The sequence below is a fragment of the Eschrichtius robustus genome, chromosome 10 (genome assembly GCF_028021215.1).
Source record: "Eschrichtius robustus isolate mEscRob2 chromosome 10, mEscRob2.pri, whole genome shotgun sequence".
NCBI lineage: Eukaryota > Metazoa > Chordata > Mammalia > Artiodactyla > Eschrichtiidae > Eschrichtius > Eschrichtius robustus.
Window position 1 is genome coordinate 1,972,662 of NC_090833.1, and position 16,117 is coordinate 1,988,778.

At 50.1% G+C, this 16,117-nt stretch overlaps 1 protein-coding gene across 2 annotated transcripts in view; it reads left to right on the forward strand.

The window, feature by feature from the left end:
• Positions 1–16,117, forward strand: part of RPL7A (ribosomal protein L7a) — a 304,745-nt gene that overhangs the window by 210,710 nt on the left and 77,918 nt on the right. Inside the window, exon 1 of one of the 2 annotated variants that reach the window (XM_068553640.1) lies at positions 4,649–4,652. The exons of the other annotated variant lie outside the window; for it this stretch is intronic. Within the exon in view, the coding sequence (XP_068409741.1) occupies positions 4,651–4,652 (2 nt within the window). The 5' untranslated portion in view covers positions 4,649–4,650. Of the gene's footprint in view, positions 1–4,648; positions 4,653–16,117 lie in introns of those variants that run through there. 2 annotated transcript variants of the gene reach the window in all.

Genomic DNA, 16,117 nt, shown 5'->3' on the forward strand with positions numbered 1-16,117 from the left:
ACTAAAAAACCATTAGAAAGAAAAAGGTTTACTTAACCCCATGGGAAAAAATGAAAATTTCCATGAAATAGGTAATTTTCTAGGAAAATATAAATTACTCAACCTGACAGTGAAAGAGTTATGTTAATGGACTAATTTCTTAGAAAAACTAGAAAAAATAAATTATTAAAGAGTTATTTTCTCCCCCAAAAAACACCACTTGCAGACAGTTTTACAGTGAAAGTCTAGCACACCTTTAAGGAACTGTTGGTCTGAAAGCTAGAAAATTGAGGAAACTTCCCATCATTTTTATGAAGTTAGGACTTATTTTCAAACCCTGACAAGAAAGTTATAGACCAATCTCATTTTTTAGTATCAATGTAAAAATACTAACTAAAATGTTATCAAACAGAACCCAACAACACTTTTAAAGGGTGATACACAGAGATTCATTCTAGGATTGTAAGAAGTTTTCATACTTGTAAATCTATTGATAAAAGTAATCATAGTAATAGATTGTGAGAAAAATTATAAGATGGTTTCTATTGAGACTATCAAGACTGATCAATTTCAAAATGATTTTTAATAATAAATTTAATAATTATTACGAAAACTCAATATGAAAAAAAAATGTACATGCCTGAGGACTCAACAAAAGACATAAACAAAGGAAAGATATAATTGTGGATAGAGCATTCCATAAAGATGTCAATTCTCCCTAAGTCAAGCTATAAATGCAATTCCATTAAAATATCAACCATATTTTTTACCAGACGATTTGATTCTAAAATTGAAGATATAAATAAGAATAACGAGTAGGGACTTCCGTGGTGGTGCAGTGGTTAAGAATCCACCTGCCGACATAGTATGAGTGTGTTTCATGTTTGGTAATTGCAATCATTGTTGCTTTTGTTGTGGTCATCCATGTACAATGCTTGGTGTCAGTCTATTTATCTCTTGTAAAAAAAAAAAAAAAAAAAAAAAAAGAATCCACCTGCCAAGGCAGGGGACACGGGTTTGAGCCCTGGTCCGGGAAGATCCCACATACCGCAGAGCAACAAAGCCCGTGCACCACAACTACTGAGCCTGAGCTCTAGGGCCTGCGAGCCACAACTACTGAAGCCCTCGCGCCTAGAGCCCGCGCACCACAATGAAGAGCAGCCCCCACTCGCCGCAACCAGAGAGAGCCCGTGCGCAGCAATGAAGACCCAACGCAGCCACAAATAAAATAATAAATAAATAAATTTATAAATAAATAAATATGAAATTAAAAAAAAAAGAATAACTAGTAAAATCCTGATAAAAGAAGACAAATTAGGATGAACTAACTCAACCAGATGTTAAAGATGAGATAATTAAAATATTGTGGTTCTGGCACATAAATAGACAGACCAGTAGGTAGAATAAAAAGTCTATAAACAGATCCAAATATACATGAGAATTAGGAATGTGAGAACACTCAGTAGTTAAATAAACTGTCTTGGGAAAACTGGGTGGACATTTGGAAAATATAGTTTGAGTGTTAAATCATGAATCCAAATAAATGAATTCCTGATAGAGCAAAAGAGGAAACAAGGAAAATTCTAGGAAGAAATTATTTTTAATTTCAGAATCTGAGAAACCTTTCTAAAAATGATCAAAAACTGCAGTAACAGTCAGAAGCCATAAAAGAAAACATTGGTAAATTTAACTACATAAAGAAAGTACACTAAAATGATACCACAAGCCAAGTACGAGAAATAATAAACTGAGAAAAATTATTTTTAACTGATAGCACAAATAATACCTAATTTCCTTAACATATAAAGAACTCCTACAAATCAATGGAGTAACACCAAGAATTCAATAGACAAAGGGTATGATTTAATTCTTCACAGAAAAGAAAATGCAGATGTCTCTCAAATATGTAAAAATCCAATAACAACAGTATACACAGTCTTTTAAAAGCATAAATTTATCAGAAGAATCCAGTAAGACAAGTATGACGCGACAAATGACAGCGCTTCACAATACACAGAGCGTTACTACTGGGTTGAAGTTGAGATTTCTTTGCAGCTCTTTTTTTCTCTAGAATATATTCCACGCAAGATCAGAGCATGAATAAGCAGAGGCACTGTCACGGGGGGAGACCCCAGGGCGGGTGCTGGTAGCAGGCTAGGATGTAGCTGTCCGTAGCACAGTGAACATGGTCTAACAACACAGTGGGCAGGATCTGGCCAAAGATTTCGTGAATAGGATGTTCACTCCATCACTGTCTAATTTCCCTAACTTTGGAACTGACCAAGCCCTGTGCTGGATCACTATGGGGCCATTAAAAATATGTCACTGGCAAAAAAAAAAAAAAAAGAAAGTCACTTGAAATTTTTTTTCCTGCCGATTTTGTAGATGTTAGATTCATTTGTTTCTGTTTGTTTTTAATTTTATGGCTTGCTGTCTTCTATTTTCTATTTTAGTCTTACATTTAAAATATCTAAGCTATGAACTGGTTCAAAAGTTAAAATTGCATGAAAAGTTCGCTCACAAAAGGCTCAGTTCTCTCCCTACCCTCTCTGCCCACTTCCTCTCCACCAGGAACTAGACTCACTAATGTCTGTGCAACCTTCCCATGTTTCTTTTTCCAGACACATCTGTATATTCTTCTTCTATTCTCTCTCCCACAAAAGTGAGCACACAGTATACACGTGCTTCTCCTTTTCCTTTTTTTCACTTAACAGCAAATACTGGAAATCTCTCCATATCCCTTTAGAGAACTTAAGGAAAGAGCTTTTAACAGACTTCATCACCTACAGAGAAATCGTTATTCCTCTTGATCTGTATTATCTGAATACGGTTTGTTCAGAGACGTCTTCTGGGTCTGAAGTTCACCTAGATGCTTGCTGAGCTGTTGGATTCTAGGGACAACTATGAAATGGATCAGGACTCCCATGGTCCTTCCCCCCCATGTCCTCCACCTGCCTTTTGTCTGTAGAAAAACTTTAACCAAAGAATAAGTTTCCTCAGAGAAGTGGAAAAATGCAGAAGCAAGGAAAACAGTCAAACAGGACAAAATAATCATGGTTTAGTCACTAAGCAAAGTCAAGGACCTTTCGTTCCTCCTCAAGGGCTATGGATAATATTCTGAGCCGTATCCTGTGAGCCGTCTTGTAGATACTGAAACGCCCACCAGGTGGAAGAAGTGAACTACGTGATGACCAGGCTGTAGCCATGAAGCTGCCGCAATTCTGAGAACTGGCCTCAAGGAAATGGGAACAAACCAACCCTGGAACTGAAGACTAACTGTACTTAAACAATCCAGATGACACTGATCAGACCACCGCAGGACCAATTTCAAGATGAGTGTCAGAGCTGACTGTGCTGTTTCTGCACGTAGCCCTCTCCCTCCGTCTATAAAAGCTCTTGCCCACTGACTGTCACTGGGGGGCCAGTCGGCTTTTGGACAGGAGTCCGCCCTCCGCCGTCCCCCGTTGCTGGCCTCCAAAATAAAGCAGACTTTCCTTTCTGCCAACCTGGCCTCTTTATTGGCTTTAGAGCAGTGAGTAGCGGGACCCCACTTTCGGTAACAACAATGCCATTTAGAGTTTCGTGTGGATGCACAAGGTGTCCTGGCCACAGCAGCAGGAGGTGGGGTGGAGGTGCGTGGGCGCTGGGCTGGCTGCCGACCCAGACCCGGCCCTGCCTTGGGCCGGCGGGGCGCCCTGGCCTCGGTGAGGACATGAAGTACATGAAATAACCAGCTGCCTGTAAGGCACGCAGAACCTCTCCTCCATGCTATGCGAGCACAAATCATTCACGCCATGGCTTTCTCTACCATGCTGTCGTCATCAGGCTCGGCTGGAGACTTTTTCCCAGTGTTGTAGGAGGCTGTGAGGGTTCTGTGGCCCCCATGCCAGCCCTGGAGCCGCTCACCCCCTAAAGGGGCCAGAGACTCCCACCAGGCTGGTGGTGGGGGATGGCGTGGGAGCTCTGCACCCACCTGCCCGTCTGTCTGTCTGTCTTGGTGAGGGATTTGTCTCCTTTCCCTCTAGTTTCTCTCGTCTGTTTGGGGCACTTGTATTTGCCTGGATAATCATCCATTTGGGGTTTTAAGCACATTAGGTTATTAGAGTCGAACAGCATAATCAATCCCTTACGATTCTTTTCAATAATTTTCTCTCGACCTGTGGTCATTGATAGTTCTGGAAATTTTTGACTTGTGTTTTTCCCGACGTGAGGTGGCCCCACTGGATGATGCTGGCCTTGAAGGTGGACGCAGGGGCCGCGAGCCGAGGGAGGCTGTAGCCTCTAGAGGCTGGAAAATGAGAGGACGGTGCTCCCCAGAGCCTCCGGAGGGGAACCAGCACAGATTAGAACAACAGCGGCGCTGGTCTGTGAAACAGGTGGTTTGAGCGGCGCCACTTCGGCTCCTTCCAGGGGGCGTCTTGCTGTCCACCCGCGAGGGGCAGGCCTGCTGTGCTCAGCAAAGGCCGGGGGGCGTCTCGGAGGAGCGGGTCCAGGCCTCGCAGGACCGAAGGCAGGAGCTGTTCTCCAGTCCCCAGGTGGGCTTTTCGGAGGGCGTAATTTAGCCAGAGACGAGGCGCTCGCCTGTGGGCACCACAGTGGCGTGTGTGTGTGTGTGTGTGTGTGTGTGTGTGTGTGTGTCGGTGTGCACACACACAGTGTGGGTGGTTCAAGATATCAGACAGCTATACCCGCACAGCTTGGAGGCCAGGTGTCTGAAATCAGGTGTTGTCGGGAAGCGAGCACAGTGCATGTCCTGAAACAGTGACGTCTGCGGCCCAGGACACGCTGCCCACTGGGTTCTTCCTAGGCTGAGGCTGGGGCCTCCCTGTGACCTCTGCCCCCTGGACCCGCACACCCTCCGGTCCGATTGTCCTCGTTCCTGCGATCGTGTGAGCTGCAGAGCCACCTCCCTGACTCTTTCCGCTGAAATTCGCTGGAGTCGCACCTGGTATTTGCAGTCAGAACGCTGACTGGCCCAGATGCTTATACAGAAAAAGTTACCCCCGCGATTCCTGCTCCCAGAGGTCTGCGGCAGAACCGGCCCCCCGGTGTCCTTGGACTGCGTCGCTCAGACAGAAGGACAAGAGACGTAAACTTGTGAAGGGGAAGAGAAAACCAGTGGAAGATGCATTGAGAGCCTACTCATGTGACCCTGTAAATGTCTTAATTCTGGGAGGAACTTGAGGGTCTGTGTGTCATTTCATTAGCACAGGGAGTGAAAGGACAAAACCACAGCTGCTGGGCTGTAATAGAACCTGCGTTTTTTTTCTGTTTTGTTTTGTTTTTAATTAATTAATTTATTTATTTATTTATTTTTGGCTGTGTTGGGTCTTCGTTTCTGTGCGAGGGCTTTCTCTAGTTGTGGGCCTAGTTGCTCTGTGGCATGTGGGATCTTCCCAGACCAGGGCTCGAACCCATGTCCCCTGCATTGGCAGGCAGATTCTCAACCACTGCGCCACCAGGGAAGCCCCCCTCATTGTAGTTTTGATTTGCATTTCTCTAATAATTAGTGATGTTGAGCATCTTTTCATGTGCCTCTTGGCCATCTGTATGTCTTCCTTGGTGAAATGCCTATCTAGGTCTTCTGCCCATTTTTTAATTGGATTGTTTGTTTTTTTGATATTGAGCTCCATGAGCTGTTTGTATATTTTGGAGATTAATCCTTTGTCTGTTGTTTCATTTGCTAATATTTTCTCCCATTCTGAGGGTTGTCTTTCTGTCTGGTTTATGGTTTCCTTTGCTGTGTAAAAGCTTTTAAGTTTAATTAAGTCCCATTTGTTTATTTTTGTTTTTATTTCCTTTACTCCAGGAGGTGGGTCAAAAAAGATCTTGCTGTGGTTTATGTCAAAGAGTGTTTTTCCTATGTTTTCCTCTAAGAGTGTTATAGTGTCTGGTCTTACATTTAGGTCTCGAATCCATTTTGAGTTTATTTTCATGTGTGGTGTTATGTAGTGTTCTAGTTTCATTCTTTTACGTGTAGCTGTCCAGTTTTCCCAGCACCACTTTATTGAAGAGGCTGTCTTTTCTCCATTGTATGTTCTTGCCTCCTTTGTCATAAATTAGGTGACCGTATGTGTGTGAGGTTATCTCTGGGATTTCTATCCTGTACCACTGATCTGTATTTCTGGTTTTGTGCCAGTACCATACTGTCTTAATTACTGTAGCTTTGTGGTTTAGTTTGAAGTCGGGGAGCCTGATTCCTCAAACTCCATTTTTCCTTCTCAAGATTGCTTTGGCTATTCGGGGTCTTTTGTGTTTCCATACAAATTGTAAAATTTTTTGTTCTAATTCTGTGAAGAATGCCATTGGTAGTTTGATAGGGATTGCACTGAATCTGTAGATTGCTTTAGGTAGTATAGTCATTTTCACAATATTGAGTCTTCCAATCCAAGAACATGGTATATTTCTCCATCTGTTTATGTCATCTTTGGTTTCTTTCATCAGTGTTTTATAGTTTTCTGAGTACAAGTCTTTTGCCTCCTCAGGCAGGTTTATTCCTGGGTATTTTATTCTTTTTGTTGCAATGGTAAATGGGAGTGTTTCCTTAATATCTCTTTCTGATGTTTCGTTGTTGGTGTATAGGAATGCCAGAGATTTCTGTGCATTAATTTTGTATCCTGCAACCTTACCAAATTCATTGATTAGTTCTAGTAGTTTTCTGGTGGCATCTTTAGGATTTTCTGTGTATAGTATCATGTCATCTGCAAACAGTGACTGTTTTACTTCTTCTTTTCCAATTTGTATTCCTTTTCTTTTTCTTCTCCGATTGCCATGGCTAGGACTTCCAAAACTATGTTGAATAACTGTGGCAAGAGTGGACATCCTTGTCTTGTTCCTGATCTTAGTGGAAATGCTTTCAGTTTTTCACCATTAAGTATGATACTTGCTGTGGGTTCGTCATATATGGGCTTTATTGTGTTGAGGTAGGTTCCCTCTATGACCATTTTCTGGAAAGTTTTTATCATAAATGGGTGTTGAATTTTGTCAAAAGCTTTTTCTGCATCCATTGCGATGATCATATGGTTTTTATTCCTTAATTTGTTAATGTGGTATGGTGATGACTTTTTAGATACAACACCAAGGCACAATCCATGAAAGAAATAATTGATAAGCTGAACTTCATTAAAATTAAAAACTTCTGCTCCGTGAAAGACAATGACGAGAGAACGAGAAGAGAAGCCACAGACTGGGAGGAAATTTTTGCTGGGACACATCTGATAAAGGACTGATATCCAAAAAATATAAAGAGCTCTTAAAACTCAACAATAAGGTCGTGACCACATGTGATGCACCCGCAGCAGAGGGGCTGCGTGACCGGGACGTGGGTTCATAGAAGGTTTGGGGTCTGGTGGAGATGGGACCACCCACAACTGGAGTAAGAACCGTGTAGCCGTGGGAATTGTCTGGAGCACAGGCAGACGCACATTAGCACAATACACTCACACACGTACATGCCAACACATGTCACACAGCACAAGTCCGCACAAGACACAATTGTGTGCACCCACATACGCAGAAAGGCACACGTTATACAGACACACATGCAGATACACACACATGCACACACTCACTTTATAAAAAATTGAAGCATCAACTAAAGTAGAAGAGACATGAACATCCCACCCTCAGAGGTGATCATGGTGAGTGGTTTGGTGTGTATCTCTCAGGCTCTGTGTCTCTCACATGCAGATTCATTCACGTCTGTGTGTCTCCCTGTTGACATCACGTATATGTGGTCTTACAGCCGGGATCCTGGATGCAGAGCGTTGGCCAACACATGTCTCATGTCAGACCACCCCTGGGGTCTCGCTGCCGGCACGTGGAGACCCCTGCACCCCTTTAGCAGCTACACGGCATTCACTTGTCGACTTGGACCAGGACTGGTGGATCCCATCCCCTCTCCATGGACATAAGTGTTGTTTCCAATCTCCTGCCATTTCAACCGGTGCTGTGATGGGTACTCTTGAGAATGCATCTTTGAAAAACTGGGGGCTTCCCTGGTGGCGCAGTGGCTAAGAATCCGCCTGCCAATGCAGGGGACACAGGTTCCATCCCTGGATCGATCCTGGTTCGATCCCTGGAAGATCCCACATGCCGTGGAGCAGCTAAGCCTGTGCGCCACAACTACTGAGCCTGCACTCTAGAGCCCATGAGCCACAACTACTGAAACCTGTGTGCCGCAACTACTGAAGCCCACATGCTTAGAGCCCGTGCTCCGCAACAAAAGAAGCCACCACAGTGAGAAGCCCGCGCACCGCAATGAAGAGTAGCCCCGCTCACCACAACTAGAGAAACCCCACGCGCAGCAACAAAGACCCAACGCAGCCAACAATAAATAAATAAATAAATTAATTAATTAAAAAAAAAAAAAAGAAAAGAAAAATTTTGCAAGAATTCCTGTGGGTAAACTCCTGGGATTAGCTCTGCAGGTAAAGGGTTGCACCTGTGGAGCTTTGGGGTCCTGCGCACTGTTCTCCCAGAGAGGAGTGTCCTTCCACGTTTCCCTCTAGAGGATCTGCTGGGCCTCTGCTTCCTCACATTGTCCCCAGGGCTGGTCGCCACCAGACTAGAAACCTGTCAGTGTGGTGTTGACAACGCTGTCTCCACGGTGTTTACATCTGCGTGTCCTCATCGGGAGGTCAAGCATCTCTGACCTGTACCGACCACGTGTGTTGCCTCTTGTTGGAACTGCACGTGTTTGTTCTTTGTCCCTTTTTAAAACATTGACTTTCAAGATTTGGGGGACCACAGGGGTGTCAAAACTTTCTCTGACCCTGGGATGTGAGGAATGCGTTCCAGTCTGTGGTCTGTCTTCCCAGCTTTCTACCTGTTTCTTGTTTCTGTTTGGCCATGGGAAGAGCCAGGCGTTTCCCTTCTGTCTTCTGGCTCTGGGGCCATACTCAGAACAGGGGTCTCTACCCTGAGATCGCACACATATTTACAAAAGAGACTTCAATTTGTACCTCTCATCTTTAATCCATCTGGCATGTCCCTTTCATATAACAAAAATGCTATTTCAAGTAAAAAAAGAAAACAAAAATTAACCAGTCCCCACGTAAAATATGTAGACTACATAAAAAGACGCCTATAGCATGAGTCCATTTATAGGAAACTTCCAGAACAGGTAAAGACACAGAGATAGAAAGCAGATTAGGGGCTGCGGGCTGGGAGAGGGAGGAATGGGGAGTGAGCGCTTTGGGTTGTTTTCTTTTTCTTTCTTTTTTTTTTTTTTAGGTAAGAAGTAGCTTTCTTTAGGGAGATACGCACTCCATAGACAGAGCGTGGGCCATCTCAGAAAGCGAGAGGCCCTGGGAGATACACATTCCGTAGACAGAATGTGGTCTTTCTCAAAAGGCGAGAGCGGCCAGGGAGTGAGCGCTTTGGGTCAGGTTTTCCTTCTGCGAGTGAAACAGTCTGCCCCGAGACTGTGGGGAAGGATGCACGTGACCGTGAATGTACTCGATGCTCATGAAGTGCACGATTTAAAATGTAAAAAATTAAATGCCACTATATTAAGGCCTAAAATAAAAGACATCGCAAATAATGTAAAATGAAAAAGTAAAAATTAAAAAAGCAAAAACAGAACAGAAATAACAGGGGAGGGGAAGGAAAGTTCTGGGTTGGGGGGAGCAGGTAGAAGGTGTGGGTCAGAGCTGGCACTGAGGGCAGAGCCGGAGCTGGTTCTCCCTGCAAGGCTGGCGGGTCCAGGGCTGGCTCTGGGTCTCCACAGGAGCAGGTGCAGGTGACCTTCCCAGGCCGTCTGGGGTCCTCGTACTGGAGACCCCTTCATGTCGGCACTCACCCCAGCCTGTGCTGCCCTCGTGGGCCGTGTGGATACCCCTCACTCAGGGAGACGGAGGGGGTGTCCCCGTCGACCAGCCCCTCACTGATCTCCCAAGTGGAGCTCTGAAAAGACAGTGACCGGCAGTGGCCCTGAGGACTCAGAGCCCTGCCCGCCCGATGCTGATCCTTTTTCTGCCCACTGGACCCTCTGCTCCCAGATCAGGCACCCACCTGTGTCTGCACAGACCTTACCCGGGATGAAGTGAGACCCACCTCCAGGACTGGGGATAAACCTCGGGCAGAAGGGCGCCGCCCCAGCTCCCCACATCCCACCCCGTGACCTTGACCTGGGGGGTCAACACGACTGGCCCACCAGGCTTCTGGCCCCTCATCGGGGCAGGCCAACTAGACACAAACCCTCTCTTCCACGCACACCAGGAGGGGACACAGAGCTCCCCAGGTGGGACCCCAGAGGCGGCCTGGTCGGGAATGGGCTGCCCTGGGCCTACCTGTGTCACCTTAGGGTGCCTCCGGGGAAATGGCCAGACGCGTCTGTGACCGCGGCCTCAGTACATCAGGACGCAGCAGGACACGTTGCTCATTCCAGGGCTCTGGCCGAGCGCACTGGGCAGGGGCTTCTCTAGAACGTGGTGCCTGGTGACCGGGTTCCAAGTTCTGTTGGGCTCTGTCATCGGGGAAGTGAGGTCACTTCCTAGGGTCCCCATACTCGGGCTTCCTGCTCAGACATGAGCTCCCCAAGGGCCCTTCCGGGCTGCTGACTGCTCACCCCCACCCCATGCTGTGTCCCTGCACGGTGACAACAACAGGGAGGCCTGGGTGCCGCCAGGACCCCAGCTCTGGGGACACAGCTGGGCTCAGACCCGGCTCCTCCTTGTCACCAGTGATGCGACCCTGGACAGGCTGTGTGCCTCTCAGGGCCTCACCAGTCTCCCCACCTGCACAGTGGCGTCATTCTAACATCTGCTTCCTAGAAATGTCATCAGGCGTAGACACCTATGAACACTTACGGTGCCTGTAAAACCCGTGGGCTGGGATCACACGGAGCTCATGCACAGACTCAGCAGTGGGAGGACCACGGAAAGGGCTGGTGTAGCACAGAATACAACTCACACAGGCCTGGATCTTCCCGGGGGTCTAGGGACAGTCGCTTCCCCTCCTATCTCTTTCTCAGCACCCCCGGGAGGGGTGAAAGGAATGACACTCTGACATCATCCCCCTCTAGCAACAACCTTCCAGGTCCTCCTGTCATGTTTAAACTCAGGTCCAGGTGTCTCACCTTGGCCTGTGGGTGGGCCACCCCACGACGGCTCCCAGCCTCCCCGCCTCTGCCACACATGCCTGTGTCGTCCCTCCCCTGAGGGTGGATGGGCTTTGGGACTGGGTTCGAACAGATAGAATTGGGCAAAAGGGATGGGCGGTTGTTTCCAAGACTGGTTTATGAAAAGTCTGTGACTTTCTGCCTGGTTCCCTCCCTCCTGTGTTCATTCTCTCTCCCTGTCTCTGTCTCTCTGTCTCTGGTCCAATGTTCTAGAGAAGCAAGATCAGGTATTAACGAGCTGCCCTAAGAGGCTCCAGTGCAAAGAACCGACACTGGGTCCCGGCCCACAGACAGGAAAGACCCGAGCCCCCGTCCAAACTGAATCCCGCCAATAACCCGAGAATGATCTCAGAGACAGACCCCACCCTGACTGAGCCTCAGCTGAGACCACAGCCCAGCCTCCTGGGGGACCGCGGGGCAGAGGCTCCCAGCTGAGCTGAGCCTGCCTCCTGGTCACAGGCACTGAGAGGGGCAGTGTTTGTCCTTGTAAGCGCTAAGTTAGGGGATGCTGTCGCATGGCACAGACACCAGGACGTCCTTCCAGCCCCGGGTCTGGCCCTGCCCCCCCATCCCCCCACCTCCACTCCTCCCCGCTCTCTCCAGCCACACTGGCTCCTGTCTCACCTGCTCTCCGGCCAAATTCTCTTCTACCTCCGAGTCTCTGCACCTTTGAGCTCCCCCCCAGCTCACCGCTCACAGAGTGTGCAGGGCTGGCTGCTCTTGTCTTTCTGGTCCTGGCATCAGTGTCACCGTGGAGGCCTTTTAGACCCCCAGGGGCTCCCGGCCCTTCCTCCGGGGCCCTGACTCATTTCCCTAGAGCACTTGCTCTTCTCTCTCACGTGGATTTGCTTTCCTGCTCTTGTCCATCTGCCCCTCCAGGCTGTGAGCTCCTGCAGGGCAGGGACCACCTGTCCTGTCAGCACCGGCCCCGGGCCTAACACAGCCCCTGCTCAGGGTGAGTGCAGGGGGGACAGTAGCTGAATGATCTATAGAGGGTCTCAGAGCCCCCTCCCGCCTCTGAGCAGCTCCCACTGTGTGTGGGCCTGGAGGCTAACAATAAAAGGTGCCTGTTGGCTCCGCGGCAGGGGGACGCCCAGAATGACCCCGGGTGTCCCTTCCCTGCTCCAGTTGCTCCATCCAGTAGAGTGTGCACAGCCCTCCCCCTGGTGGTCAGCCCCGGAACTGCAGTCCCAGGCAGGAGACCAGAAAACTAACCACAGAACTTGTTGGGGGTCCTCAAGGCAGTGGTTCCACCAGGGCCGAGGGGGCAAAGGAGCAGGACCTGCCGGCTCCTGGGGGATGAGAGGGACCTCAGAGCCTCTCCTGCTCCCCTTCTTCCCTCCACTGTCCTGGTGTCCAGTTCACTCCGGAGGCCTCCTCATCCCAACCAGGGCAGTGACTCCACCCACTTCCAAATGAGGACCCCCAGGCACCAACAAGGAGGGTCTTGTCCTTGGTTCCCGATGAGTGGTCCAGTCTCTGCCACCTTCTGCACCCCAGATCCCCAGGTCCCCAGTCCCCCAAGTCCCCAGGCTGTCCCCTGCTCAGAAGGGCCTCAGGGGGTAGAAAGCATTTTCCAAGGACTTGGAGCACAGTGGGTCTGGGATGGAGAACCAAGGCCAGCATACTCCTCTGCAAGCTTATGCGACCTTAGGGATCACCCCGTCTGTGCACCCACTTTACAGAGAAGTAAGCTGAGGCCTCCTCTCCTGTAGCCCCTCCACAGTAGGGAGGGGGTCTCATCCTAGTGCCCGGTGCCAAGAGTAGTGGACACAGGGCCCAGACCCTGTCTTCTCCAGGCAGCTCTAGCGATGGCCCAGGCCAGGCAGCCCCCTGCGCACCCCTTCCATCAGCCTGGCATCTCTCGCCTCCCTATGCTAGGGCCGGGCATGTTGCTAGGGGGTCATTATCCCTGCCCCGTGGCAGAGCTGCCCCCAACCCCCTCCTTCTCACCCCTTGTTCCTCCCCCGTGTGCACTCCCCTCTGACCCCCGGCAGGACAGTCTGTGTGTGTGTGTGTGTGTGTGTGTGCGCGCTCACATGTGCCCTCATGGAGACGCCCAAAGGAATCAGCCCCACATGGGAAGGGGTGGGCAGGGGTCCTCCAGGATCTGAGGGGCTCTCATCCCAGAGTAAGCCCCATGGGAGGGTTGAGGCTGGCGGGGGAGGCGGGAACCGTCCCCGCTCCTCTGGACTCTGCCCACCTCCCAGCCCCAGGCAGACCCTGCCTCTCCCGGCCTCGTGACGGGTTGGACGCGGACCTGCATCAGCCCAGCTCTGCGAGGACGCCGCCGGGCTCTCCCCTCTGGACCGTGTGGGGAGGACTCGCTTAGGGTCGTACTGGCCTCCCTCCCGCGTGGCTGCCCGGCCTCACGTTCACGGCCGGGCGCGCACACAAGACCCAGGATGCTGCGTGCACGTGACTGCGCCCCACAGAGCGCATGCGCAACGCCTACGGCTCCCCGCGCGGCTGGTCCCGTGTCCCAACCCCTGCTAGCTGCTCTACGACACCCCCGCCGCGTTCCCTGAGCTGTAGGCCCACCCTCCCCCGGCAGGTGGGCTGCAGGACGCCGGGCTGGGTGGGTCGGACATCTGGGGGGACACGTGGGTCACTGAATATACCCCCACCCGCTCTCCTCGTCTCCAAGCTCCATCCCAGGGTCCAGCTCGGGGCATGGCTGGGTCAGGGGGACCTGGAGGAGGCGGTAGACACCCAGTCCGGGCAGGGAGAAGGTCAGGCCCCCCCTTCTCCTCCTCCTCTCCCCCCACCCCACATTGGTCTCCTCACAGTACCCCGGACCCAAGGTCCAGCCTGTTCCTGGCTGCGGTCCTGGCTGGAGGAGGAGGGGTGGAGGGGGCCCACCACCCCTATGGGCGAGTGTTGGGGGCACTTACTGTTATTAGGGAGCCCTCTGGGCACTCAGTGATTTCACCCCACTTTGCAGGGGAGCAGCGGCCCCGGCACTGAAGGCCACTCAGCTCTGAGTGACCAAGTCCAGCCGTGAACGGGGGACTCAGAATCACTGCTCTTCACCCTCACGGAGCCCGAGGTGACCAGGGACGAGGAGGCTGCCTCAGTTTCCTCCCTGCGCAGCGGGGGCTGTGGGGGTCATCTGCCTCCTCCCAGGGCTGGGCACGCTGCCTGGAGGGTCCACAGATGGCCTGTCGTCCGAGTAGCCTTTCAGGAGAGTTCTGTACCCAGAGAGGTGTGAGTGAGGGGACCAAGGGGACGCCCGCCCACCCAGCTCAGCATGAAGCTCTTGTACGTGTCGCTGTTCTGACGTCCAGGCTGACGTGTGGGATGTAGCACCGCCCACCTGCTGGATGGAGCGAGGCAGTGAGGACCTATGCTGCAGGTCCTGAGACACAGCCCTCGTGTGCCCGAGGCTCCCCGGGCTTGCCGGACGCTGAAGACGAGGTGCTGCTGGAGGCCGAGCTGATGCCAGAGATCGGCTGAGGAATCTGGGGACCTCGGGGAGGTCAACTTCCTTGACTGTGGGGTGTGGCGTGATCTGCAGACTCCCTGACCCTGCAGAGCTCCCCGAGCCAGCATCCAGCTCCTGGGCTTCTTGGCCTTTTTGAGGGGGTGGAGTGGGGAACACTGGCCCCAAGAAGGGAAGGGCTGGGAAGGGCTGTCAGGGAGCAGTGGGAAGGCACCTTCTTTCCTGGTCATCCGGGGACTCTGGGTAGAGCTCATCTCCCCACTTCAGGCTGGTGTCCCCACTGCTGAGGTCAGGGCCCCACCTGAGCTGGTCACAGCACCTGGAGTGGGAGCTGTCCCTGGTCCTGGAGTCTGCGTTGGGGCCTGGTGGCTGGAGGGCAGGGCCAGCTCTGCAGTGGTCACACTCACTAGGAGAGAGGGTGCTCTGGGGGAACCCGTCGGTACAAATGGCTGTGACACACATTTGCGTGTGTCCTCACTGGGAGGTCAAGCATCTCTGACATATACTGACCATGTGTGTCTCGTTGGAATTGCATGTGTTTGTTCTTTGTCGCTTTAAAAAACATTGATTGGGGCTTCCCTGGTGGCGCAGTGGTTAAGAATCCACCTGCCAATGCAGGGAACACGGGTTCAAGCCCTGGTCTGGGAAGATCCCACATGCCGCGGAGCAACTAAGCCTGTGCGCCGCAACTACTGAGCCCGTGTCCCACAACTACTGAGGCCCGTGCATCTAGAGCCCGTGCTCCACAAGGAAGAGTAGCCCCTGCTCGCCACAACTCGGGAAAGCCTGCATGCAGCAACAAAGACCCAACGCAGCCAAAAATAAGTAAGTAAATAAATAAATAAAACAATAAAACAAAAAATTGATTTCTGAGCGTTTTTTGGACCACAGGGAGGTTAACTTTTTTCTGGCTTTGGGTTTTGAAAGTTTGTGGTTTGTTTTTCCAGCTTTCTACATTTTCTTGTTTCTATTTTGGCCACAGGAAGAGCCAAGCATTTCCTGTCTGTTTTCTGGCTTTGGTGTCACACTTAGAACAGGGTCTCTACCCTGACATTATGCATGTATTTACTAAAGGGCTTCATTTTATACATCTAATCTTTAATCCATCAGGGATTTCCCTTTCATACAACAAAAAAGCTGTTTAACACCCAGAATACAAAAATTAACTACAACCTCTCAAAATATGTGTGCAGACACAAAAAGCTGTCTAGTCTGTGGTTCCATTTATTTAATAAAATCCATAATAGTAAAAGAGCAGAGAAGGAATGCAGATGAGGGGTTGCATTGGGCTGAGGGAGGGAGGAATGGGGAGTGAGTGCTTTCGGTCAGGGTTTCCTTTAGGAGAATGAAATATTCTGCAACTAAATAGTGGTGATGGTTGCACAGCATAGTGAATGTACTTAGCGCTCATGAACTGTAATATTTAAAATGATCAAAGGCTTAAGTTTTATTTAATTTAAAACCTGAAATATAAGATGCCATAAAAATGTAAAACAAAAAATAAAATTAAAAAATAACCAGACATGGGACTTCCCTGGTGGTGCAGTAGTTAAGAGTCTGCCTGCCAATGCAGG